The 24,903-nt window shown below is 40.8% G+C and overlaps 1 protein-coding gene across 2 annotated transcripts in view; it reads left to right on the forward strand.

Annotated features, from left to right (window-relative positions):
• The first annotated feature begins 1,018 nt into the window (after window positions 1–1,018).
• The window catches only part of PEX6 (peroxisomal biogenesis factor 6), a 28,742-nt gene continuing 4,857 nt past the window's right edge, over window positions 1,019–24,903 (forward strand). For both annotated transcript variants that reach the window (XR_014490900.1, XM_083350029.1), the window contains exons 1-13: window positions 1,019–2,230; window positions 4,045–4,208; window positions 5,436–5,519; window positions 5,865–5,967; window positions 6,512–6,648; window positions 10,213–10,324; window positions 12,163–12,371; window positions 13,684–13,876; window positions 15,805–15,881; window positions 16,913–17,045; window positions 17,645–17,850; window positions 17,932–17,993; window positions 23,909–24,017. Coding sequence is in view for 1 of the 2 variants with exons in the window: in XM_083350029.1 (XP_083206155.1) it covers window positions 1,310–2,230; window positions 4,045–4,208; window positions 5,436–5,519; window positions 5,865–5,967; window positions 6,512–6,648; window positions 10,213–10,324; window positions 12,163–12,371; window positions 13,684–13,876; window positions 15,805–15,881; window positions 16,913–17,045; window positions 17,645–17,850; window positions 17,932–17,993; window positions 23,909–24,017 (2,510 nt within the window). In the remaining variant the exon portion in view is untranslated. The remainder of the gene's footprint in view (window positions 2,231–4,044; window positions 4,209–5,435; window positions 5,520–5,864; window positions 5,968–6,511; window positions 6,649–10,212; window positions 10,325–12,162; window positions 12,372–13,683; window positions 13,877–15,804; window positions 15,882–16,912; window positions 17,046–17,644; window positions 17,851–17,931; window positions 17,994–23,908; window positions 24,018–24,903) is intronic.

The raw sequence follows: 24,903 nt of genomic DNA on the forward strand, positions 1-24,903 counted from the left end.
CATCAAATCATTCCTGTACACTCCCTTATTCCCTCCTTCAGTTCATCGCATCCATGTACACGTTTCCCACGCTTGCATGAGATTTCCCCGGTGCAAAAGCTGATTACAAAAATCAAGAAAGCAAGTTAGACTAAACAATTTCGCGTTGTTTTACAGAACCCTTCAATACAAATATATCAAAAATAAAGAATTAAATTTTTTAAATAAGGAACATCAGTGGAAAAAACAAAAAAACATCAACACAAAAACAAAACATGTCAGTCATCTTTAAAAGGGGAGGGGGGGTTCCATCCACCCCATCTCAAGGCCTGGGAGAACAATGCTTGTAGAGCCATGAACACCATCAGGCGGTGGGGGTGGGCGGTGGAGGGCTTTAGAGAAGTGAAAATTAAAACATAGTAAAACATTTGGGAAACCCAGGATTTTTATATTGCTGGACTTCTACTTCACAGACTTTTAAGTATTACAAATTCCACATTTTCTACTTGAAATGAAACGTAAATTAAGAAAATATAGAGATTTTCAATCATCCAGGTCATAGTTGTCCCAAAGGTGCTATTCAAAATGCAATTGGACTTTCTTAGGTTGTTTTTTTTTGTTTGTTTGTTTTCCTTGAAAACGTTTCGCTTCTCATCCAAGAAGTTTCTTTAGTTCTAGGGGCAGAAGTGAAAAAAACTTTTGGATGAGAAGCGAAATGTTTTTTAAAAAAAAACAAAGAAACGACAACAACAACAAAAAAGAATTTCCAGTTGTATTTTAAACAGCACCTTTGGGGGAATATAAGAAAAGGAAGCAAGTAAATAAATAAGTTTTATTTAGCTCCTCCTGGAGAACAGGAAAAAGAAAATAATGTTAGCAGAGAGATTTTCTACCACAACGCGCTTAGAAAGTAAGTAAATAAATAATAAGTTTTATTTATTTACTTGCTAAGCGCGTTGTCGTAGAAAATCTCTCTGCTAACATTATTTTCTTTTTCCTGTTCTCCAGGAGGAGCTAAGCTCCTGTTTTCATCGGAGAGAAGACTTAAGAAGCCGCAAGATTTACCCGGAAGTTATAAACTAGGAACACAATCTTATTTTTTTCCCCTCCCTTTATCTTATTCTGCGCGGCCGACTCCAGCACTGCTATACAGTAGCCGTTGGCATCTTTCCGTTCCCACGCCGATCAACTTTTCGGTTGGGTGCTCGGGTAGAAAACCGGTTGGCTTCAGACCGGAAGTGCATGGAATGGTGCATGCCTTTGCGCCTTTCTCTATGGCGGAATAAAGTCTCCTTCGTTTCTTCTCTAGATTTTACGCCGCTGCTTTTCCATGGCGGCGGCGGTGGTGCTTCGGAGCCTGGACGAGCCCGTTCCCCAGGACCTGCCACCGGCCACGGGGTTATTGGTGGCTCCGGCTAAGGGAGCGTGGGCAACGGCCTGCCCGAGCGGCTTTCTAGTGCTGGCTGTGCGGCCGGCAGGGACGAAGTTGCAGCCGATACTCTTGTGCGCGGTGCTACTGGAGGCAGAAGCCTCTGCTGCGCCGGAACTGTGGCTCAGCCGGGCCTTCCTGAGGCGGCTGGGACTGGTGGCGGGCAGGACCGTGAGGGTCTGGCCTGTGCGGAGGCCGCCGCTGCTCGGCTGGGTGTTGCTGGGGTCATCCGCGGCGGGAAGCGCGGGGCGGACTCCTCGATCGTGGGCCGGCTCAAGCTCTAGCATCCTCGTACGGCGCGGGGAGATCCTGCCTGGCTCGGGGCTGCGTATATTGGAGAGTCGACCGGCTCTCCAGGGGCTGCTGGGCATTGGCACTCGCTTGGCTGTGACCGAATTGCGAAGCGGTGCGGAGGGCCGGGACCGGAGGGACCTGCGGACGCCTCTGGTTTCCGTCTGGGCGCGCGGCGGGGAGCGGCTGGTGAGGGCGCAGCGGGGCCACCCTGCGCTGTGGGGAGGGGACCCTGCGGTGGATCAGTCTCTCTGGGTGACCCCTGGCTGCTTGCACGGCCTGGGCCTCTTCCAAGGAGAATGGGTGGTGCTGCGGAGACGCGAGGGAGACTTGCCGGGATGCACGGCGCCCCGTTTGGCCTCTGTGCAGGTTCTCAGGCCCCAGTGGTATTTCCCGCGTGGAGAAAACGACGATGGGCACCCCCAAGCAACAGCTGCAGACGTCTTTCCGAACGAGAATGCCCTGATTCCTGCCAGTTTGGGTTTCAATCTCTCCTGCGATCCTTTGGAAGGGAGCCTCCTGAAAATACAGGTGGGCCTTGCTGTGGAATAGAAATGCAAATACTTGTTATAGTAGGGTGGAGTTGGAGACTTGAACATTTAATTCCTCAGAGCAAGTTAGGCAATTGATCTGGATTAACTAGAGTAGCATAAATGTCACTGAATTTAGATCAGCACAATAGATCCCAGCTAGAGACATTTTGGCATCTTTTTCTCAATTTCCCAAACAGGAATAGATTTTTTTTGTAAGCCAGATTTCCCAAATTTTGAGGTATACTACCCTTGGGTTGGCCAAGACCAAGCCCGGGCAAGATTCAAAGAACTTTCTAGTTTGATTGTTAGAATCAATCCACCTTTCCTAAAGTTTCGTTGTATTGTTTTCAATTGTTCGATTGTATTCATGTTGGTATTTGGATTTTTAGAGGTGTGTACTTTTAAAGGAGGTGTGATGGCAAAAAAATTTAGGAAGTTCTGCTCTAGTCATTTTTTTAGGTTAGGTTCTTTCTGGCAACCCACTTCCCAATATAAAAACCACCAGAAAACCTGCTTTAAAAAACAAATACAAAAGCCATGTAGCCTTTAACAGGTGTTTTGGAAAGTACCAATCAGGCATTGTATGGACAGATTCTTCTAAGGAAGCCAGATGTCTGGCTTGGACTGCAGCTCATGCCAGAAAGATAATGGAATGGCTGCAAGAGAAAGGGCACCAGTCTCAGATGGTAAACAGGAGGTTGGCAGATGATGACTTCCTACTGCTTTATTTACAAGCTGAACAGATTTCTAAAGCTTTGAAAAACATGGCCCTATTATTTGTAAGTCACAAATTATTGTCTTAAATATACCAAAGCAGATATATATTTTGTTAGTTGTATTTGCAAATAACGTCGTTTTCTTAGAGTGAGTGACTTCATGATGATCAAATGTTATCTTTGAGAAGTCTGGATTTTCCTCCTACTTTGGATACATGGGAATAGTGGGACGCAGAGATCTATTGAACAGTGTTTTTAATAAACTATGGGATGGAGGGAAGAGGACATAGGAATTTCTGTCATTGTAGGAGATTCTGTTCTGCAGAATGACTATAGCTTTGGATATAATACAGGTAGTCCTCAACTTACAGAAGTTCATTTAGTTACAGTTCAGAGTTACAGTGGCACTGAAAAAAGTGACTTATGACCTTTTTTCACACGATAATTGCAGCATCCCCATGGTAATATGATGAAAATTCAGATGCTTGGCCACTGGTTCGTATTTATGACTTTTGCAGTGGATCATGTGATCATCTTTTGCAACCTTCTGTCAAGCAAAATCAATGGGGAAGCCAGATTCACTTAATCGTGTCACTAACTTAACTGCAGTGATTCACTTAACAATTGTGGCAAGAAAGGTCATAAAATGGGGCAACATTCACTTAACTGTCTCGCTTAGCAACAAATTTTGGACTCATTGTGGTCGTAAGTCAAGGACTAGTTTTATTTTGCTTGCAGCAGGACCAATTTTATTTCTGGTGATATTCTGAAAGCTAAATAATTAATTGCACATTTCATAAACTTGAATTAACTTCATTAGATGTTATCTTACATTTTTAAAATAATTAACTTAGAAATGAAAAGTTGAAAGGAACCATTTAGGATGTTAAGTTCCAAGCACTTTATTTTGCAAGGAGGGAGTCATAAATTGCCAGGGCGTAGAAAAATGAAATGCAGTAGACAGTTACAATCATTATAATGATTAAATATGAAAAGAATTGATATTTTTCAGGTTGATATAAAATAATATTAATTTAATCTTCTAGCTATTAAGCACATGTAGCATAATTAGAATATAGCTAATTGTCCTCTATAGAGATATGGGGAAGCTGCTGGTGTGCAAGAGATAAAAGGAAGTCGATCTTTGCTATCTGTGCCACCCATTGCCAAGGAACTACACATAGAAATTGTGGCTTCGCCAACCTACAACACCAGAGGAATCTATGATCAAATTCTTTATCAGCACTTTCAAACTCCCAGGTTAGTCTTTTAGTAAAGATAACACTTTTGATCCATTTTATGATATAATCTTACTCCTATTTTTTACTTAATAAGCACACTGAACAGGATATGGTCTTAACTGTACATGTCACTTATTTTTTTCAGATTTATCTAAGACCACGCTACTATTAAATATTTTTTTCTGTTTTGTGTGCCTGTATGCGCATGTTCTAAATTATTACCTCGTAGAAATTTCTCAAAATTTCTTCCTTTTTCTGCAGCCAATAATGCTAATTCCAAAGCATTGTTTAGTGTTCTTTTTAGAGACCTCTATTGTAAATTGGATGTAAACTGCTGGTCCCAGTTGCTTTTTTCTCAATTTTTTCTTTGTACCTTGTTAACAACTTGATCTCATAAAGGCAGCAATATTTCATTCTGCAGAAGCTTTACCTTATTGATTATACTTTTCTATAGCAAATCTTAATCTAATAAAGATAATTCCACATTTGAGAATCACATATTCACTGACCTAGATGTTGTTATATTACATATTGTTTCTTCAACAGAAATAGAAATATTTGAATCATTTCTGCTATATCAAATATATTTTATTTTTTTCTTGGGCATTTACCTGAAAAGAAGACTAGGCTTTTCTCATATAGCTTTTTTTCATATAGGTTCAAGGTGTTAGTTATGACTTACAAAGCCCTTCATGGCATGGGTCCGGATTACCTACGGCAACACCTGCGGCCGGCGTCAACTTCCCTCCATCCAGTGCGCTCCCACAGAGAGGGCCTCCTCAGGGTGCCGCCGATCAAAGAATGCCGATTGGTGACCCCCAGGGGGAGAGCGTTCTCTGTGGGCGCGCCAGACCTTTGGAACCGCTTACCGGTTGAGCTCTGGATGGCCCCTGACCTTCGCTCCTTCCGGCACGATCTCAAAACACTCTTTTTCAAACAAGCTGGCCTGGTCTGACGGGATGGGGTTGGGTTTTTAAAACTAGTTTTAACTTTAATATGTATTGATTTTATGGGCATGATGTTTAATGGCTTTTTAATTTTTGTATTCGACTTTTATTGTGTATTGCCCTGTTCACTGCCCTGAGTCCTTCAGGAGAAGGGCGGTATAGAAATTAAATTATTAAATTAAATTAAATTATTAAAACAAAGGGATTGTCTTAAATTCACTGGGAATACAAAAATGGCAGATCTGTTGGAAAGGAGGGAGAGAAGGAGTACAATTCTTCATTATAGATATTTTTTGCAGGCTTGTACAAGAAGATGATATTCTTTGTCTCCCAACTGTTGGACATCCTGAATTCTTAGAAGAAAATTCAATAAATTTTATTAGGTATGTTATTGTCAAAAGCTAAATGCGCTAATTACTCTTAATATCTATACTATCACTTTGAAATAGTGTTTTGGAAGAGCTGACTTAGAATGTTGAAACTTGTTCTGAACTTTGGTATGCTATAGTGATTTTAGGAATTAGATATTGCAAGGTAGAAAATGGTGGTGGTAAGTGAAATTTGATGACAGTTGCAAAGCTAATAAAAATTTGAGCTCTCACAAAATGTAATTCCAGTTATACTTCTTACTGATTTTGTAATCAACAAGAAGAATAACTGGAATAATTAAATGTTGTAAAATGTCAAATATTTGGTTCCAAATTATAACACATTTGTTCTTTTGTTAGATGGCCAGAGCTGTGCTTCAGGGTAAAAAGGATATTACCAGCAGAGAAAATACAGCAAAGTATAGGGTACTTAGCTGATACTCAGAATACTTCTTTATTCCTGGTAAGTTAGTAAGAATACATAAAATAAAGAGTTTTTAAATGTGTTGTTTGTTATTAGTAGATTAGTGTGCTGCTTATACTGTTATGCTCTTAGCTTAACTTTAACATTTATTTGAACCCTGTTCACTCCTTACATTGGGGTCTGAATTTTGCTCAGCATGGGAACAAAACTATGCATTATTACATAAAAAAACTCACTTCATCTCTTCCCCTCCACAATGGTTTTCGAATTGTCACTACCAACTTGTATACCTACAAGAAATATGGACTTGGAAAATAAGGTCCCTTATTTTTAGAACATAAAATGATAGTGGATATAAAAACCTGAAACAAATGTAATGCTTATCAGTGGGGTTTCTTTTTACTTCCAAAGTTTCATACATACATACATCTTTTTTTTAGCTTCTTGCAAAATTATAGACCATTTCTTTTTCCTTTTTGTTAAAATGTGGCAGGACTGTTAGTATCAAAGGTATTCACAAAAATAGTTTCTATGCTCTTATGAATCTGGTTGAGAAAATGGGTGTTATTACCTTACCTTGTAGGTAGGTTCTACAAACAGCGCTATTCCATCTTTTCCATCTCATAATGGCTGTAGTTTTTGGAGCAGTTTGTCTCCTGCTGGGCTTTGCAGTGCAGTGAAACAGCTCTGTGACATCCTTGGCCCCCATTTACACAATAGGTAAGTCATCTGGGGATTCGAATTCTATCCTGTAGAAGTGTACCATCCCTCCCCCACTTCCTGTTGTACTGCTTATTGTGGTAGTGGAAGGGAATGAAGAACACTAGGAATGTATACCAGTATATAATCTCAGCAGGATCAGTCAAGATGTGACGGTCATCCAAGGTGCCCAGCTAAAGCAAGCTGCTAATTGGATAGCAGCCATATGGAAAGATGCTGGAGGTGGATGATCATTTTAGGGACAACAACAAAGACTTTATTTCATACTGTATATATCTTTTGTAAACTTTAAGGCAGTGTTTGAGACCAAACAGTCCAATATGGATAGGCACTTGCTGTTACTTATCTACAAACTACACAAACAAACAAATGTTAGAGGTGATGTAGTACCAGAGGACATAATCGGTCCAATAATTTCAGTGAAAGATATGAGAAAGTTTATATTTTGGCTCCATGTTTATTTAGCATTTATATCAATGAGAGACTGTCATCTACGTGCTTTCAAAGTAGTGAACAAACATCTCCTATTTTACTTTATGTGGATGATGCAGCTATCTTTTATTTATCAAGTAAGACATAGACGAGCCCCTAATGTATTCAGTCAATTTTGAGTTGAAAAGCAGCTATCTCTAAACTATTTTTATAGAACCAAAAATAATGGTGTTTTCTAATAATGCCCCAAAATATAATTGGTACATAAATAAGGACCAATAGAGTACATCAGCTACTTCAAGTACCATGGGATATTTTTCCAGGTTCCTAGAGAACAGCGTACATCAAATATGTCACTTCTGTGGACCAGAAAAGTAGGGTATCCATTTTAAGATTCTTTTGGAATCAGGGTGGGTTTTTTATAAATTGCTTTTTTCTAAAACATTGGTTGAACTGTATCGCCTAGGAAACCAAAGTGAAACAGGAGAACAACTTATCAATTTATGCCAATTTATTAATTGCTGCATTGCTAATGCAGTCTTCAAACAACCAAAACGATGCTTATATACATGGAAGTCACCAAAAATCAAATTAATTATAATACTGCCATGGAAGTAGAAGAGCTCACAGGTCGCCCTTGGGCTACAGCTACTTATTCAGCAAGTGTTCAAGCTTATGACAATACTGAACAAGGGAGACTTAGCACTGTTCCTTGGACTTCTAGCCATTGCATGTTTCACACAGTCGTATGATTGTGATCCAAGCACTTGGCACCTGGATCGCAGTTATGGCATTGCAGCAACCCAGAATTACGTGGTCACAATTTCTGAAGTTCCCTGCTGGCTCACCACAAGCAAAGTTAATGGAGAAGTTGACAGAAAGTCAGAAGTCATGGTCACATGAAGTCCTTGCTTAACAACCTGCACAATCTTCATTTATAATAATAACAATCCGGACTGCTCTAACTGCTGTTTGCTAAGTGACACAGTCATATGTCACACTTTACAACTGTATCACTTAGCAACAACAGTCTGGACCCCAAAGACTATTATAGTTATAACAGCAAGTAACTCCCCAGGGACTGACTATAAAACAGATCAGATAGTTCAGTTTCCAAATTAAGCTAAAAGGAAACAGAAAGCCAATCAATTTCTACAGTACAGTCTTGAGTAGGTACTCACTATTTTCATGGTGAACATCAGGAATTGCTTTGAAGTCCTGACCCTCTTTGATTGGGAACCTAAGGAACAATGGAATGAAATTTTAATTTTTTTAGGGATGAATGTGAAAAGTATGGACAAAGACTAACAAAAAGAGAAAAACAAACTGTCAGAATGAATTGTTGAAGCTGCCAAGAGGAAAAGAGAAACCAAATCTAAGAAAGGCAAAAATTTCAGAAACCCAAAAAAATTCGGAGAGCTATTAAGAAAACACAAGAAGCAGTACTGCAAGAGCATATGTAAAAACATCAAAGATGGAACAGATATGAAAAAACAAGGAAAGTCTTCCAAAAGATCTCTGAACACAGAAGGAGATTCCAACCTTTAACTAGCGTGCTAAAGGATGCTGATGGACTAACTCATTCCAAGAATATCAAACAAAGATAGAATATGCTAAACAGTACAGTATAAATGCCAGTATCCAAGATGCCCTAGAAAAGGCATGTCAAACTACCAGCCCACCAACCAGATGCGTCACGCCGAAACCGTGCCCACCCCATTGCCGGCAATGGGGAAAAAGTCGCTATATGTCACGCGAGTTTGACATGCCTGCCCTACAAGGAAGGTATTCCTTACTTACAAGAATCTCTACTACTGGAACATGAAGTTAGATTTATACCCTGGTCATTAATAAGTTGGAAAGCTGCTGGAACTGATGGAATCTACAGAAATATGAGAAGAAAGTGAAGAATCTGTAGGGTTCTAACCAAACTACTGTATGTCAACAAACTGAAAAATGTCACTGGCTGTAAGATTGGAAGAGATCAATCTACATATCAATCCTAAAGAAAAGTGATGTAACAGAATGTGTGAACTATATTATACAGTGTCCTTTACACATGCTAGCAAAGAATGTTAAGAATTATCCATTGCAGATTGGAGTCTTTATGTGGAAGGGAGATGCCAGGTGTTCAAGATGGTTTTAGAAGACAATAAGGACCTTATTGCTGATGCAGCCTGGATAACTAAAAAAGCCAAAGGATACAAAAAACAGCCAACATACGCTTCACTGAGTATAGAAAGACCTTTATGTCAGTCATATCAAATTGTAAATACACTGCAGAGCAACCATGAGAGCCTTAGGAAAAATATTCAGGTGCTGGAATATGTCTACCTGCAACAATCAGAATTGTTCAGGCACTGATTTTCCCTGGGATAATAGAAGTGAAAGTTGGACTTTGAAGAAGCAGGCTAGAAAGAGCAATGATGCTTTTGAATTTTGCTTTAGAGAAGATTATTGAGAAGAATAATTACTATCATTTATATAATTTCATAATTTGAACATGGTCATTTGTGCCTCTGGACTGATTTGTATGATGATAGACTTCTCTGAACCTGTCTTTCTGGAGAATTTCATAATGCTGAGAAATGCTGAACAGAGAAGTAGATAACAACTAGTAGCAAAAATTAGAATGGTGATAGATGTACTGTTGGAAGACCTGAAAGACCAGTTTGGGGACAGATTCCCCTGGAGAAAATTTATGCAGCTGCTAAGAGTTGACACTGGCTTGATGGCATTTGATCAACCAATAAACATAGTAATAGGTTTGTGATTATAGCTTTTTGTTGTTGCCTGTTGTGATATTTGAAGATTCTGAATGTCAAAACTTTCTTTTACTCTCTATGAAGCACAAGGTTCTTTCACTGACATTTATGCAAAGTACTTATGTGTGCCATTTTTAAAATTATAACCCTAAATGTAGTGTTTAGTACATAAGAAATGCTGTGAAAATATCAAACCTCTTGCCATTGCTTGCTTGTATGTAACAGTGAGAAAAAAGCTGGATGAATGAAATTTTTCTTTAACTCTTAGAGTCCCTCCATTTGTATGTTCTTGCCGTCTCCCTCTTCTTACTTTTTGAATTAAAATTATACCATGATTTTTTTAAAAAAAATATTTTCTGTGTTTCAGAGAAACCCTGCTAAATGCATCTGGAAGTATTCTTCTTTCAGGACCTAGTGGTGTGGGGAAAATTACAGCTGTTAGAGCTGCCTGTAGCCGCCTCAATCTGCATTTCTTCAAGGTAGTTTTTAGAATGTTAAATACCTTCAGAATAAGGTGCTGAAAGAACATTTTTGTACTTTCAAAAAGAAATGTGCTTTTCAGTCCACGAGCACTGAAAGAAGAGTGATTTCTCTACAATGTGTCTCTGAGCTGAACACTCTTTCTTCAGCTTGCTCTTGCTGGGTATCTTTCAAATGCTGCTGGACTATAGTTTTTGACAACTCTCACCATTGATCATTCTGACTGACACTACTAGAAGTTGTAATTTGGCAACATCTAGAGGACCAAACATTTCTGACCTCTGCTGTAACATAACCTTTCAGTTAAGTGCTAATTACATTTGTTTTTTGCCTCTTGCTAAATGGGCTTCTTTTCTCGAAGGAAAATGGTAGAGGTGGTGGAAACAGCTGCAAAGGAATGGGACATTTTTAAATGAATTTCCCTTTCTTTACAGAATCAAAACTGGGAGAAGCCACTGAGGCCATTTGTACTTTCTTTTCAAAAGCCTTCATGTCTGGAATGCCCTTAACAAAAAAAAAACTCCCACAAGCAAACAAATAAAATCTCAGATCTTGGTAAAAGGTAAAGGTAAAGGTTCCCCCACACATGCGTGCTAGTCGTTTCCGACTCTAGGGGCCGGTGCTCATCTCCGTTTCAAAGCCGAAGAGCCAGCGCTTGTCCAAGGACGTCTCCGTGGTCATGTGGCCGGTATGACTAGACGCCAAAGGCGCACAGAACACTGTTACCTTCCCACCGTAGTGGTCCCTATTTTTCTACTTGCATTTTTACGTGCTTTCGAACTGCTAGGTTGGCAGAAGCTGGGGCGAGTAACAGGCACTCACTCTGCTATGCGGCACTCGGGATTCGACCCGCCAAACTGCCGACCTTCTGATCGACAAGCTCAGCGTCCTAACCCACTGAGCCACCTTGTCCCATATGGAAAATTGGAGTAATGGGTTGGAGATTCTAGATGAAGCCCCTTTTGGTTTTTCTTTTGTTTCTGTTGGATTTACATAGTTTTGTAATATATTTTTCATCTTTTATCCTAATAAAGTCATGCCATGGGAAAAATAAGATTAGATAAGTGTTTTTTGCAAATTCAGATTTTCTTAGCCACATACACTCTGAACCTAAACACCCAATCTTCCTGCATTTCAATTGTAAATGTTCTATACAGGCAAGAGATTTTTTCAACTTCACTGTCTGTCATTGCTTACATGCAAATTTTTACCTTTCTTAATAATGCCCTCCCAGGGTTTTTCCTTCTTTCCATTCCTTCTCTCTTAACTCTTCTCCTTGGCACCCAGTTTTCTCCTCTTTTCTCCTTTATCCAGTTCAGCAACCCTTTCCTGTCACACATCTAAATCCTTTTCGTTTCCTTCATTTTTGATGAAAACAAAGAATTCATGTGTGCATACTTCTGTGCTTTTGTTTATGAGAATACTTTGTACATGAAAATGATTTATATGGTAGTGATGTGCAAAACATTTTGATTTAAAGTGTTTTCGAGTACAAATATTGCAAGTTTCTGAATTTTTCATTTTTTAAAAAATGTAACTGCTATTCCAAGCATCTTGGATGTGCCCCAAGCGCATCCATTTCCAAACTTAAAATGTTTCTAAAATGCCTGAAATAGCATGAGATGGCAAGCTTTGTGAAATTGTTATAATTGAATTGTTTTGTATAGCTCAGCTCTATGCAAATGTAGTTAATTTTATAAATGAGATTCTTTATTAATGTTTCTTGGTAGAATTATCTTATTTTTCCGTATGTTTTTGTACTGATTGAAACTATTACACTTTTATCTTCATTTTTACATGGCATCTTATTTATGTCTGCCATCTGACTTCATGCTAGGTGAATTGTGTTGCCTTGTGTGGTGATACAAGTGGATCTACAGAAGTAAAACTACATAATGCCTTCTCAGAGGCTGAGCTCTATAGTCCTTGTGTCCTGCTGATGAAAGATGTAGAACTGCTGGGAAGAGATCGTGATGGATTTGGGGAGGACTCCAGGGTCATCCTTGCAATAAGGCACCTTCTTTTGGAAAGAGAGATAAATACTAGGTAAGTACTATTTCATCTCTGGAAGATTCCCATCATTATGGTTCTACCATGAATTTAACTATTCAAAGTATTGCTGAAAACTGAGATTTTTATTGTAGACTAGCCCTCTATTTTGTTAGTAGCTTTAGGTCTTAATATTCTCATCTTTTAAAAATGATTGTAATGTGATAAAATAAGAATAAAAAAATAAGTGGCATTAGTATAATTTATTTTTATAAATAGTGAATAGCAGTGCATATAATCTACTATATGGAAGATATATGATTGTTTTCATATTTCAGAAATCTTAGCAAAAAGCTGTGTGTATTTTGGGCAATTGGATAATAGAAGTGTCACCCTTTTTCTCTCCTAATAAACCTTAAATGATGGTAAACAAAATCTATTAGAAACTCAATTTTATACTCAACCAAAAGTATACAAAGACTGAATGATTAACCTTGTTTCAGTAAGTTGGAAAATGATTCCATTTTTCAAAGGCTTCCTGATCAACCTAAGGCCAAATTTAATCCAAATCTCTCTACTGTATCTTTGGATTTTTCCCCCAATGTGATAAAATTGAATAACAAAAAAATGTAATAGGACAGTGTTGGACTGAACTGAGCAATAATGACATCATTTCTATTTTCCCTTCCCTATCTTGGAATTTGAGGGATGCGGTAGCTCAGTGGGTTAGGACGCTGAGCTTGTTGATCAGAAGGTCGGCAGTTTGGCGGGTCGAATCCCGAGTGCCACGTAACAGAGTGAGCGCCTGTTACTCGTCCCAGCTTCTGCCAACCTAGCAGTTCGAAAGCACGTAAAAATGCAAGTAGAAAAATAGGGACCACTACGGTGGGAAGGTAACAGCATTCCGTGCGCCGGCCACATGACCACGGAGACGTCCTTGGACAAGCGCTGGCTCTTCGGCTTTGAAACGGAGATGAGCACTGGCCCCTAGAGTCGGAAATGACTAGCACGCATGTGTGGGGGAACCTTTACCTTTACCTTTATCTTGGAATTGTTCTTATAAAGAACATTGGAGAGAAATGTATACATTTTTATAAAATACAGTCTAAAGATTTTTTTGAATTCTACATTCCTAATATGGTTTCAGGTAAGTTATGATTCAGTCTGATTCCTGTCTCCTCATCTGAATCTAACCTGATTTGATTTGGAATTTGATTTGATTACAATAGTAGTCTTTCATAATTACAGAAATGATGTCACAAATCATGTAAATTACTGGGATGAAGTATAGTAGTCCATGGTGTTCCTTCCTTACCTCCTATACTATAGCTCTGAAATATTTACAGCACATCTGGATGTTTCTTAACAGTTATCCTGTGCTGGTGGTAGGCACAACAAGTAAACTTGCAGATGTCCCTTCAGATGTGCAAACGGCATTCCTTCATGAGGTGAAAATTGAAGCACCAACTGAAGAGCAGAGGAAGGCCATTCTTAGCATGCTAACACAAAATTTTCCACTGGGCAAAGAAGTAAGCCTGACCAAGCTAGCCCAGCAGAGTGCGGTGAGTGATTTTTAATGCAGTAGTTAGAAGAGACAAAGAAATAGGGGGATATAGATATGGGATATCAAAATGCCATAGGATGGTTTGATTATTGTAACTTGTTAGGACTGTTCATCATGTAGAATTTGCCTTCCCAAACAATTTAGCAGGGAAGGAGACTCTGACTATCCACCGAGTAAAAGATTGGGGTTAGGACCCCAAAGAATGAAATTCTTGGATACAGTCCCCTCGGGAATAACTTGCTGTCAAGCCCTCGTCTACGCCGGGAAACGCAAGCAAGAACGACGACGTAGTACGGTTGACTGCGAGAGTACCTTTACTAGCAGGATATCCAAGCAATTGCAAAGTCAGCGTTGAGAGCCACACGCCCCAACGCACCTTTTATTCCATGCCTGTAACTAGGTAGCAGCCCCACCCCTAGGCCCCACCCCTCCCCCGCGCAGACCAGCATCCGCCTGGCCTGCGTAAATACTCCACCCCCCTACTCCATCATCCCGCGCCCAGCTCCCTCCACCGGCACCGTGACTCCCAGCGTGAAGAAAAGTACAAGCCCACCTCCCTCCTAAAGTCCCGAGCGTGCTCCCCGCCACCACTGCAACTCCCTGCGCCACACCCATGGCCCCCTGGCAGCCCCCAAAGTCCGGGCGCAGCTGTTCAGCGCCCCGCGTCGCTGCCGGTGTGCACGCAGTAACAGCCACCGGGTCCGCAAGACAAGCGCCCATAGCCACAACCGCCAGGCCGTCGTCAGCTCCACAATGTCTCGTGCAGCTTCCGCAGTCGTCCGTAGCCGTTCTGGGCCGCCGCTCAGCTGATCGAGCTATACGGGCCCCGGTAACAGCTTCCGTCCGCCTTCCAGCTGACTGTGCCGACGCGGACTGCCTCCCGGCTGGCTGCACCGGCGTGGCCTCCCTGTGGCCGCTCACAATTGCCTTCGGCCGCCGCACAGCTCGTAGCACGGCCGCGGGTCCGGCGCTTGCCCGCCGGACAGCTGGTGAGTGTGGGCGCGGCTGGGCTCTCGGCGTTGCGCGGGTGCTCGCCCGCCGGACAGCTGGTGAGTGCGGGCGTGGCTGGGCCCTCGGTGTTGCGCGGGCGCTCACCCGCCAGACAGCTGGTGAGTGTGGGCGCGGCTGGGCTCTCAGTGTTGCGCGGGCGTCTACAATCGTGCTCCCCTGGCTCCCTCCGAAGTGTCGAGCCCGCAGATGTGTCCTTATTCTGAGACCTTTCTATAAAATGCTGAAGATAGTTTTCATATCAGTGTTCAGATAGCAAAATGAGTATAATGATAGCAACAATTTTAAATACCGTATATACTTGAGTATAAGCCGAATTTTTCAGCCCACTTTTTGGGCTGAAAAATTCCACTTCGGCTTATACTCGTCAACAAAAAAACTTACCGAGGACTTGTGCGCGGCCGAGGCTTTGGTGCTTCCGGGATCGCGCGCACCTCTCCCAAGCCACCGCCGTCCGGAGACCTGCCGAAGTTTGGGGAGGTTTGGGGAGGTGCGCGTGCACCTCCCCAAACCTCCCCAAACGTCGGCAGGTCTCCGGACCTCCGCGCCCTGCCTGCCTGCTTCTTTCCGCTGTGGACGTTTGGGGAGGTTTGGGGAGGTGCCCAAACCTCCCCAAACGTCGGCAGGTCTCCGGACCTCCGCGCCCTGCCGGAGTGACATCTTGTTTATTATTTATGTTATAACAAACAAACAATATAAGTATTACCTATTATTTCATTGATGTGCTCATACAATGTGTTAAGGGAATGGAAAGAAAAGAATTTTATTTGCTTTGGCTTTCACACAGCAGTTCAGAGAATGAAATGTCTTCATTCTCTGAGAATGAAGAGAATGAAATATCTTCATCCATTCCTTTCAGAATTCTTTGTCCGCTTGTTATGGGACTTGCTGCACCAATATTTTAATCCATGTTTTCAGGGCTTTGTTCTAGGAGATTTCTGTGCTTTACTTTCCCACAGCAGCCGTGCTGCCTGTTCAAGGATGCAGAATTCAAGGTACTGGAATAAAATATTATCTGGTTTCTGAGCATTTAAATAGTAACTGTAAATGTAAACATATCTTTTTTTAACACCTTAAGATGTGACATTTAAGTGTGGATGGAATGGGATATCAATTTTCAAACTATCTGTAGCAGTAGGGAAGAATTTGACTTTGTGTTAATGTCAAGGTTTATTATTAACATTTTACTGGGCAGACTTTGATAACATGATACTGAACACATATTTGAGGGTAAAAGCATGCTACCTTTCAAAGCATGTAAACTTCTACATTCTTTTTGTTGCAGTTTTTGTCCCTTTTGCAGCCATAGTTCCTAGATCTGTTACTGCAGTAACAGTAACCGTTACTACAGTTTGTGAAGAAGTCCTTCTGTTATATGTCTGCTTCTTGTACAACAGCATTTGAACGGGGTGCTCCCAAAATGCGTAAATACCAGTGAAGTGTCCCTTCTCAAATTCTTATTGCTTCAAAGTTGTCTCATTAATATATGTGTATTTTGCCTAGCCATTTCACTGGCGGTGTGATAGATTCAGGAAATGCAGATGGAGGCTCAGACAGCTGGGGAAAGTGTTCAGAGAAGCTCCACTGAGCCTTCCGGGGACCATGGCTGCTTGGTTGCTTTGAGGAGAGTGCTTAACTCACAGCAATGTTCTTTGAAAACTACACCTTTTGCTTTGTAACTCCGAAATCCATAATCTTATTCTTGGTTGGCAACTTGTAATGAACATGATACCAATCTTATTGGGTGTCAGTGCAGCAACTTTCCAGTTCCATTCTAGAGTTTTAAAGTGCTGGATCTGTCCCGTCGTCTTTGGGCAGCATGTTTATTGAGATTCTAAATCACCCAGGTCATGGTTGATCCAAAGATACTTTCCCAAAAGGCAGCTGAATTTTCTTGGTTTTATTCTTTGAAAATGTTTTCAAAGAAAAAAACCCCCAAGAGAGTCCAGTTGCCTTTTGGAAAACTTCTTGAGACATCTTTGGGCAGCATTAGAACTGCTGACACTTTCTTTGCCTTTTTCACCAGCTTCCCAGGGGGACCAAATGAAGAAGAAGAATATGATTTTTATGCGGCTGGTTTTCCTCTTCTAGCAGAAGATTTCAGTGTTGCACTAGATAAACTTCACGATGCTCATTCACAGGCAGTAGGAGCCCCAAAGGTATGACTCTTAATAAGAACAAGGCAAGGTACCCCTAATAAATATAAGAAACATGCCAAAGTTTACATTCCATCCTGTTTTTGATGAATAACTGTAATAAATGGAGTAAATAAAGAGAAGCTGGAGGGCTTTGGGGCTCTCAGTAACATATTTATAAAATGTCAACATTATAGTTACAAAGAGCCAAAAAGAGCAATTTAATCCAATACAATACAATAGCCAATCATAAATTTTAAAAAATAAAATGGAGAGCACAACTACAGGCAAAAATGGACAGTTTGCTATAAAATACAGGAAAAAATAAATCAACCACTATAAATTTTCTAGCACTTTTTATTAAAATTTGTTTTAATTTTTGATTTTAAGGGAAGCGCTGGTAAGTGTAATGAATAGGATATTAAAGTCACAGCATGAGAGATTTCATGTAAAAATCACTCTTCCAGGGACCTTGAGGCATCTTTCAGAGACAGAGAGTAGGATAGTGTGCAATAGCTGTGGTTCTGTAGAAATAAAAATAGCTTCTTGTAGTCTTTGAAGACAACGTAACATTTGATAATTTTGAGGTATATAATAGCATTGGCAAGTTTTGTCTCCTTCAGATTCCCTCTGTCTTTTGGCAAGATATTGGAGGGCTTCAGAATGTGAAAAGGGAAATCCTGGACACCATTCAGCTTCCATTAGAACACCCAGAATTATTGTCTTTAGGCCTTCACCGCTCTGGCCTTCTGCTCTATGGTCCTCCTGGAACAGGGAAGACATTGCTAGCTAAAGCAGTAGCAACAGAATGTACCATGACTTTCCTCAGGTGGGTTTTGTGATACAAGTGGACAGGAGAGTTTGGAAATTGTGCTATTGGAATAACTAACCCTGTATTTTTTCATTTCAGTGTAAAGGGTCCTGAACTTATTAGCATGTATGTTGGGCAGAGTGAAGAGAATGTCCGTGAAGGTTAGTATGAAGCCATAGTGTTTACATGGAAGGCTTAGCTCTGTGGGGAATCTTCCTTTATAGCCAGGCTAACATAGAAAATCATTCTTGCAAATCATTCCAACCTGAAACAATGACCATATCTTTGTGGCTACTGCATTTATGCATATACCGTATATAATCTTGCAGGTGTGTACATATATCCAAATTTCGGAACTATAGGAGTCTTTCCCAGCAGTTAAGGTAGATCATATTCTGTACTCCAGCAAATCAGCTAATAGAATAAATAGAGGAAAAATAGATTTCAAGACCATTCAAGATTTCAAAACTATTCAAGAAGAATCAATACACATTTTATTTTATAGAAAAAAATGTTTAGCTAATATTCTTTCCTATGCAGATCACTAGCAACTAGAGATGGGAATAACTTGAGAATTTATCATCTGCTAAATAAAGAGCATGGGGAGCTCCAGATACATGGTGAGGTAGAGTTTGAGAGGCTGGACTGTGGAAAGCTTAAGAGTTGGTGGCCCAGAGTGCATTATAAGAGACATGAAAAATACATACATGATGTAATCCATGGTCTCATAGTTTTTTAGTCCCAAATTCCAAATGGGACCAAAATTCACTTCTCTTGCCTCAGTAGTAGCAGACTACCAAATAATCTAGGAAAATGTGGTTGATCTCATTGCACCAATTTAGAATGGAATTAAGATCAATACAGTTAGACTTTTAGTTTGAAATGAATGCAGTATAGAACATTTGACTTACCTCTTAGCGGAGATCCCAAAGCCAAAATCAATGTAGTTGCAAAAATAAGAATTTTGAATTGGTCAGGCAGAAAATGATGAATATTCTTAAGTACTTTGAAGAAAATAACAAATACAAACTTGGAAAAAGAGGCAAGAAAAGGAAAATGATTCTAGTGTGAGTAAGTATAGTGAACTGTACTTTATTTGAAAACCTGAAAAAATATAACCCAATTGCAGAACCCCCTAATTCAGACATGTCAAACACAAGGCCCGGGGGCTGGATCCGGCCCGCGAAGTGGTTTCATGCAGCCTGCGAAGCCATCCTGGATACAGTGAGGAAACGGCCCCCACTGCCTTGGCCCTGGCCCAGAGACCCTCCTTCTGCCAGAGACCCTCAGATCTGTCCCACTCCTGCCCAGGCCCCCATAGGCACCCTTGATGTGAACGATGTAGAGCTGGCCATGCCCACCCAGTAGGCCATACGCACTCTAGCCACGCCCACCCAGTAGGCCACGCCCACCCAGGCCACGCCCACCTGGCCCGTTGAGGGCAACCACAATGCTGATGCGGCCCTCAATGAAATTGAGTTTGACACCCCTGCCCTAATTTATCTGCTTGATAAGTTAAATCAGCCTGCCTGAAGTAAACTATTTATATAATGTGACATAATCTTCAGGAAGGAGTAGTCCCACAAGGGAAAATATTGGTGTAAACACTAATCCTCAACTGGTAACTTTGAGATTGAATTGCTGTAACATGTTGAATATAATACTGTCTTTGTATATAGAGCAGAAACTCCAGTTAGTTCAAAATGTGTAGTGGTAGTGACTGCTGATAGTTTTCCTACTGCAGTATAAATCTGCCTTTAAAGTGCTAGATGGGAATACTGCAAAGAAAGGCATGCTTTCAACTAACCCATACTCAAATACCTGACAGCATCACTCTCGTTGCAGTATCCCCAGTGCTTACTGTGATTGTCAAGAGAATCCATTTTCTGATTCCCCAGCTTGTCTGTTCTAATGTGGGTCAAACCTTCTCAGCCCTTGTTCTTAGGCTGTGGACCATGTTCTCCGTAGGTGTCAGGAGTCCATCTTCTTTAGAATCTTTAAGAAATCTTTAAAGGTCCAGCTTTTCAGCCTGGGTTTGAGTCACATTTAATAATTTAAATGTTTTTCATATATATACGTTCTGTGTAGATCTTGGTCTGCTTTTTAATGTATTTAAATTGTGTGTAGAGATAGTCCGCATTTATAATGACCATATTTTGGGACCAGCAACTTGGTCATTAAGCAGAGCTGTCGCTAATGAAACACAGCCATCCATATGATTTTACTGTAGCTTTCCTTTGCGTAACAGACCAGTGAAGGTCATAAATTTAAGGATTTGTTATAAAGTTACTTTTTCATTATCATAACTGCAAATGCTCACTAAACAAGGCAGTTGCTAAATGAGGACTATGTATTTTATGTATTTAATTTAAAACTATTATCTAAACTATCTTCAGCCACATAGCAAAGTCAGTGAACACTGAGAATGATTCTGATGATGAGCTTATAGCACAGTGATGCCTTTGGTTCATGAACGAAAGCTGGGCTAAAGCTCCATCTGAGAATATAAGGAAGTCAATCTAGTATAAATAACAACAACAAAGTTAAAGGCAGAAGGCAATTCCAGGCTAGGAGGGACTGTAAAAAAGGGAAGTAGATACTTTTTTTTAACATGCTGAATTTGTCATAATACTCACATTTTTTTTAAAAAAAGAAATTGTATAAAATAGTTTATATAATTACATTAATCAGTTATGAAATTCAGTTTATTCCACAACTATTTTGGGGGAAGATAGAGTAGCACACGGGAAGGTGTTTGTTTTGTTCTAATATGATGTCTTTAACTGTGGCTGTCTCCAAATGGTTAGCTATATTCTGAAGCCACTCCAGCATGCACAGTTAAGCTATGCAGTGTTTCAAATTTGAAGGTGGAAGGTGATTCAGCACATGTGGGGATGTGTGCATAGCTATCGATCAGCAGCTCCTTAAACCAAACACATTTTTTCAGATCTCAAGAAATAACAGAGCCTTTAAGAAGTTGCTGATAGTACAATGTCAATACCTTCTTCACACTGAGAATAATATTTTTCAGTTGAAATCAGGTAGCTACACTTCCCCACAAGCAAAGCCTATGAAGTATCACAGACTGCTTGTGTTCCACTGTTTTTATTCACTTTCTGACTGTTTTAACAGCAGATAAAGGACTGCAACTAGGGAGACCTGGGTTCAAGTTGACCCTCAGTCATGAAAGTTCATTGAATGACATTGGCCTAGTCCAGGGGTAGGCAACCTCGGCTCTTTTATGACTCGTGGACTTCAACTCCCAGCTGACTCAGGAATTCTGGGAGTTGAAGTCCACGAGTCATAAAAGAGCTGAGGTTGCCTACCCCTGGATACTCTCATCTTAATCAACCTCACAGGGTTGTTTTGAGTAAGAGTTTGAGAAAGCAATACTATGTACACTGCTGACCTCTTGAAGGAAAGGCAAGATGAAATCAAGAAAAAAGAAATTATTTTTAATTATGCTGCTTATTTTCATCTTTGTGATTCATTCTGGAAAGTGTTCTAGAAAAGAAGCACAAACTACTTAAAATTAAGAAACGGATATTTATGTTTCTCCAAGATAAGTCATACTGCACAGACGTTTTTGCAAAAAGGCCATTTTCAAGAACTTGCATTTTAGGTTTTCAATGAAAACATATTAAGCAGGGATACAGAAATGTTAAAGAGAAGGATGCCCAGCAAGGACAGCAGATGATGAAGCAACATAGTGACCATTGCACCCAATTCTCAATGGCTCTGGACATTTCACGACAAACACATTTACAATGTATTTTTAAAAAAAGATAAAAGATGGCGAGTGTGACAGACCAGATAGAAAAAAGCAAGCTCACTGTCTCTCACCAAAGGCCTGGGGAAAGAGCCAGAACAGGGCATCTAAATTTAAGGGGGGGAACCTCATTCTGGAAGAAAGGTGCTTCTGCAGGAAAGGTGCATTTCCAGGATCCCAACAGATTACATTTTTTAACTGAAGGAACCCAAAGCATGCCAATGTTCAACATCAAATTGGCCAGGCAGATCCTATGAAAGATAAGCATCCCCTGTGCTACGTAGGGCTTTGTAGGTAACAATCAATATTTTAAAATGCACCTGGAAGCAAACTGGTAAACGGTGCAACTCACAAAGCAGAGGTGTTACATTTTCACTTCAGTACTCCTTCAGAAGCCAGATACAGTACCTAGGCACATAGAGTATCCCAACAGCAAGGTGGCGGAAAAAGTAATTAACTGTAGATTAGACTTAACTGAGCAATGCAAATTTCCAAGTCAAGCAGTCCAAAGCCAAGCCAAAGATTTCCAGATCAAGGGGTCATGGTTAGTAACAAGCCAGGATGGCATATAGCTAGATTCCAAGTGTCACAATGCTGGAGTTGCTTCTAGCAAAAGATCATTGTTTGTTTGCAGCTTAAAAACTCTGCTGAGTACACACAACTATGGTTAAACCTTGTTGGTAGGTTCAGCTTATTGCTGCTTGCTCATTAGTCACACACTTTGGCAAGCTGCAGCAATCCTAGGAGGAATAGCTGGGGGGCGACAAGTGAGTGCCTGTAGCAGCCTGCATTGCAAATGAGTCAGGCACAAGGATAGGACATACATGAGCATACTGTAATGGTATAATGGGAATGATCTTGAGGAGTTCTACTTTATTGTAAGATTACATTAACAGAATCCTACAGGTTTGAGAGTACAAATCTCCTGCAGATTCTTTTTACAGCCTTAGCAATTAGGGTGGATCCTTCCTTTCTCTGACCATTAAGCAAATGCAGGCTCTCTCCCTTGTCTGACCACTCTCTAAGCAGCATCTCTTCCCCTCCTCCTTTAAGGTCATGTCCACATAACATTACACATATACTGAGGCATGCCCATCAAATTTGCACTACTGCATTCCAAACTAGTCGAAATCTTTGGATGCACTTCAAGGGCAGCCTTACGTGTTGCAGGAGTCAAGCCATGAGGTGATTAGGTCATCAGTGATGCCTGAGAAACCTCCCAATTTAGGAAAAGGCACATTGGTGCACCAGATAAACAAAGGCCTTCCTGATAGTAGCTGCTACCTGCTCTTCAAACGGAAGTTGGGAAGCCAGGAAGATTCTATGATTGCACACCAAGTTTGAAGGGGGAAGCACTACCATGTTCAAGGTCAGAGAGGGAATATTCTGAAATTTGGGTGCCCGAACACCCACAGCCATTCGGTCTTCATAGAATTAAGTCAAAGACGGTGCCTCCCTGTCTAAATCTGCAGTCTCCAAGCATTGGGACAGAATCTCAACAGCCTCACTTGTCAAGCCTGGGACTGAAAGATCCAATTAGGTATTTTTAGTGTACTGATAATTCCAAATCACCAGAGAGAGAAAGAGAGAGAGAGAGAAGCAGAAGATGGATGTACCACCTCCATTCCATCTCTGCTATAAGTTACCAACAAGTGCAATCAATAATCCTCTTAGTGGCTCAGCAGATGTTCCAAGGAGCCACCTCTACCCAATAGGGACTGAGTCACTCTTAAGCAGAGCTGGTGGATGGCTATCAAGGGATGCAATAAGGGGGAGAAATATTAATGTATCTATTGAGTATGACTCCTATCCAGATCTAGTCAGATTCAGTTTGAGTGTTCCTCCAACGATGCTGCAGGCATCTTTTCTAGCATTTCATGTCCTGGACCCCCTCAATAAGACAAGGCATATCCTAGGAATAGGCCACGTAGGCACAATATGATCCAAGGTCCCAAATACCCACCAATTCCATGCAACAAATAGGGCCTTGACTGAACACACCCACCCCAGTTAGATCTTTGGGAAACACTCCCAAGCTCTCTGGAACACTTTTGAGTCCATCAGTCATCTGAGGTGGGCCAATCGAAGAGGCCTGTCTCCATGTCGGTTTAATTTAAAGAAGACAAGTTGCTCTATTTTTCAGATATTCTGTGGCCATTTGATCTTCCCATGCTTACAATCACAGCATGTGTCCTAATACGCATCTCTCTCTGGGTAGCAGTCTAGTTTTATCTTTTATAATTAATATGTTTGTTGCTGGCTTTAATGTGAATATGCAACTTGAGTACCATCTATCTTTTTCCTCAGTGTTTACCAGAGCTAGGGCAGCTGCTCCCTGCATTATCTTTTTTGATGAACTTGATTCATTGGCCCCCAGTCGTGGACGAAGTGGCGATTCACAGGGTGTGATGGACAGGTAAGTACTGCTTGTTAATAATGAGGTATTAGCTTCCTGTTTTGACTTGCTCAGTACTTATTTTACAAGTGACTCACTTTGTGAAAACATTAAAACATTCACACCATACACAAAACATTTCCTTATCTGCATTCAGTTGTGTTCTTGGCAAGCTGTTCATAAAAAGTGGTCCTTGCGTCCTCCCTCTCCTTTAATTGTACATGCTAAGAGTGCAGGGGTATCTATTTTATTATGCACATATCATTTGTGCCTGAACTGAGTTCTAGATCATGTAAACGTGTTGAAATGTATTCATCTTTCTTTCTACCAAATGCTGGCCTTCAAAGAGGTTGCAATTAATACCTATATTGTAGCCTGTTTAATAAATAGCACATTTAGCAGCAAAGAATAAATATCACAAAACTTGTAAATATTTAAGCTTCACTGAAATAAATTTGGCTCTTCCAAAACCAGTTTTAATAGCTAGACATCAGTATTCTGAACCAATTTCTTTTCTCCAATCAGTACAGGTAGTCCTCGAGTTAGTAATGTAATGGAGTCTGCCCATTCCGTTCGTAACTCGAAAACTCGGAGTGAATCTTGTCCCTCGAACAAGTTCACTCCCTGCTTGTTAAGATGCACGCGGCTTGTTAAGTGAACATGAGGTATCTCAGGGTGGGGAAGGCTATGAAGAGCCTAGTGATGGAACAGTCCCTGGAAAAGGCCTCCAATGCCCAAATCAGGCCTCTGGAGGCACGCAGAAGTGTCCCCCCCCCAGCCTCAGATCCAGGCAACAGTGGCTTGGAAAAGGCCTCTGACACCCGGAACCAGCCTCCAGAGGCATGCGGAAGCGTCCCCTGGCCTCAGATCCAGGCAGCAGCAGCTTGGAAAAGGCCCCCGATACCCA

The sequence above is a fragment of the Vipera ursinii genome (genome assembly GCF_947247035.1).
Source record: "Vipera ursinii genome assembly, chromosome: 1".
Taxonomy (NCBI): domain Eukaryota; kingdom Metazoa; phylum Chordata; class Lepidosauria; order Squamata; family Viperidae; genus Vipera; species Vipera ursinii.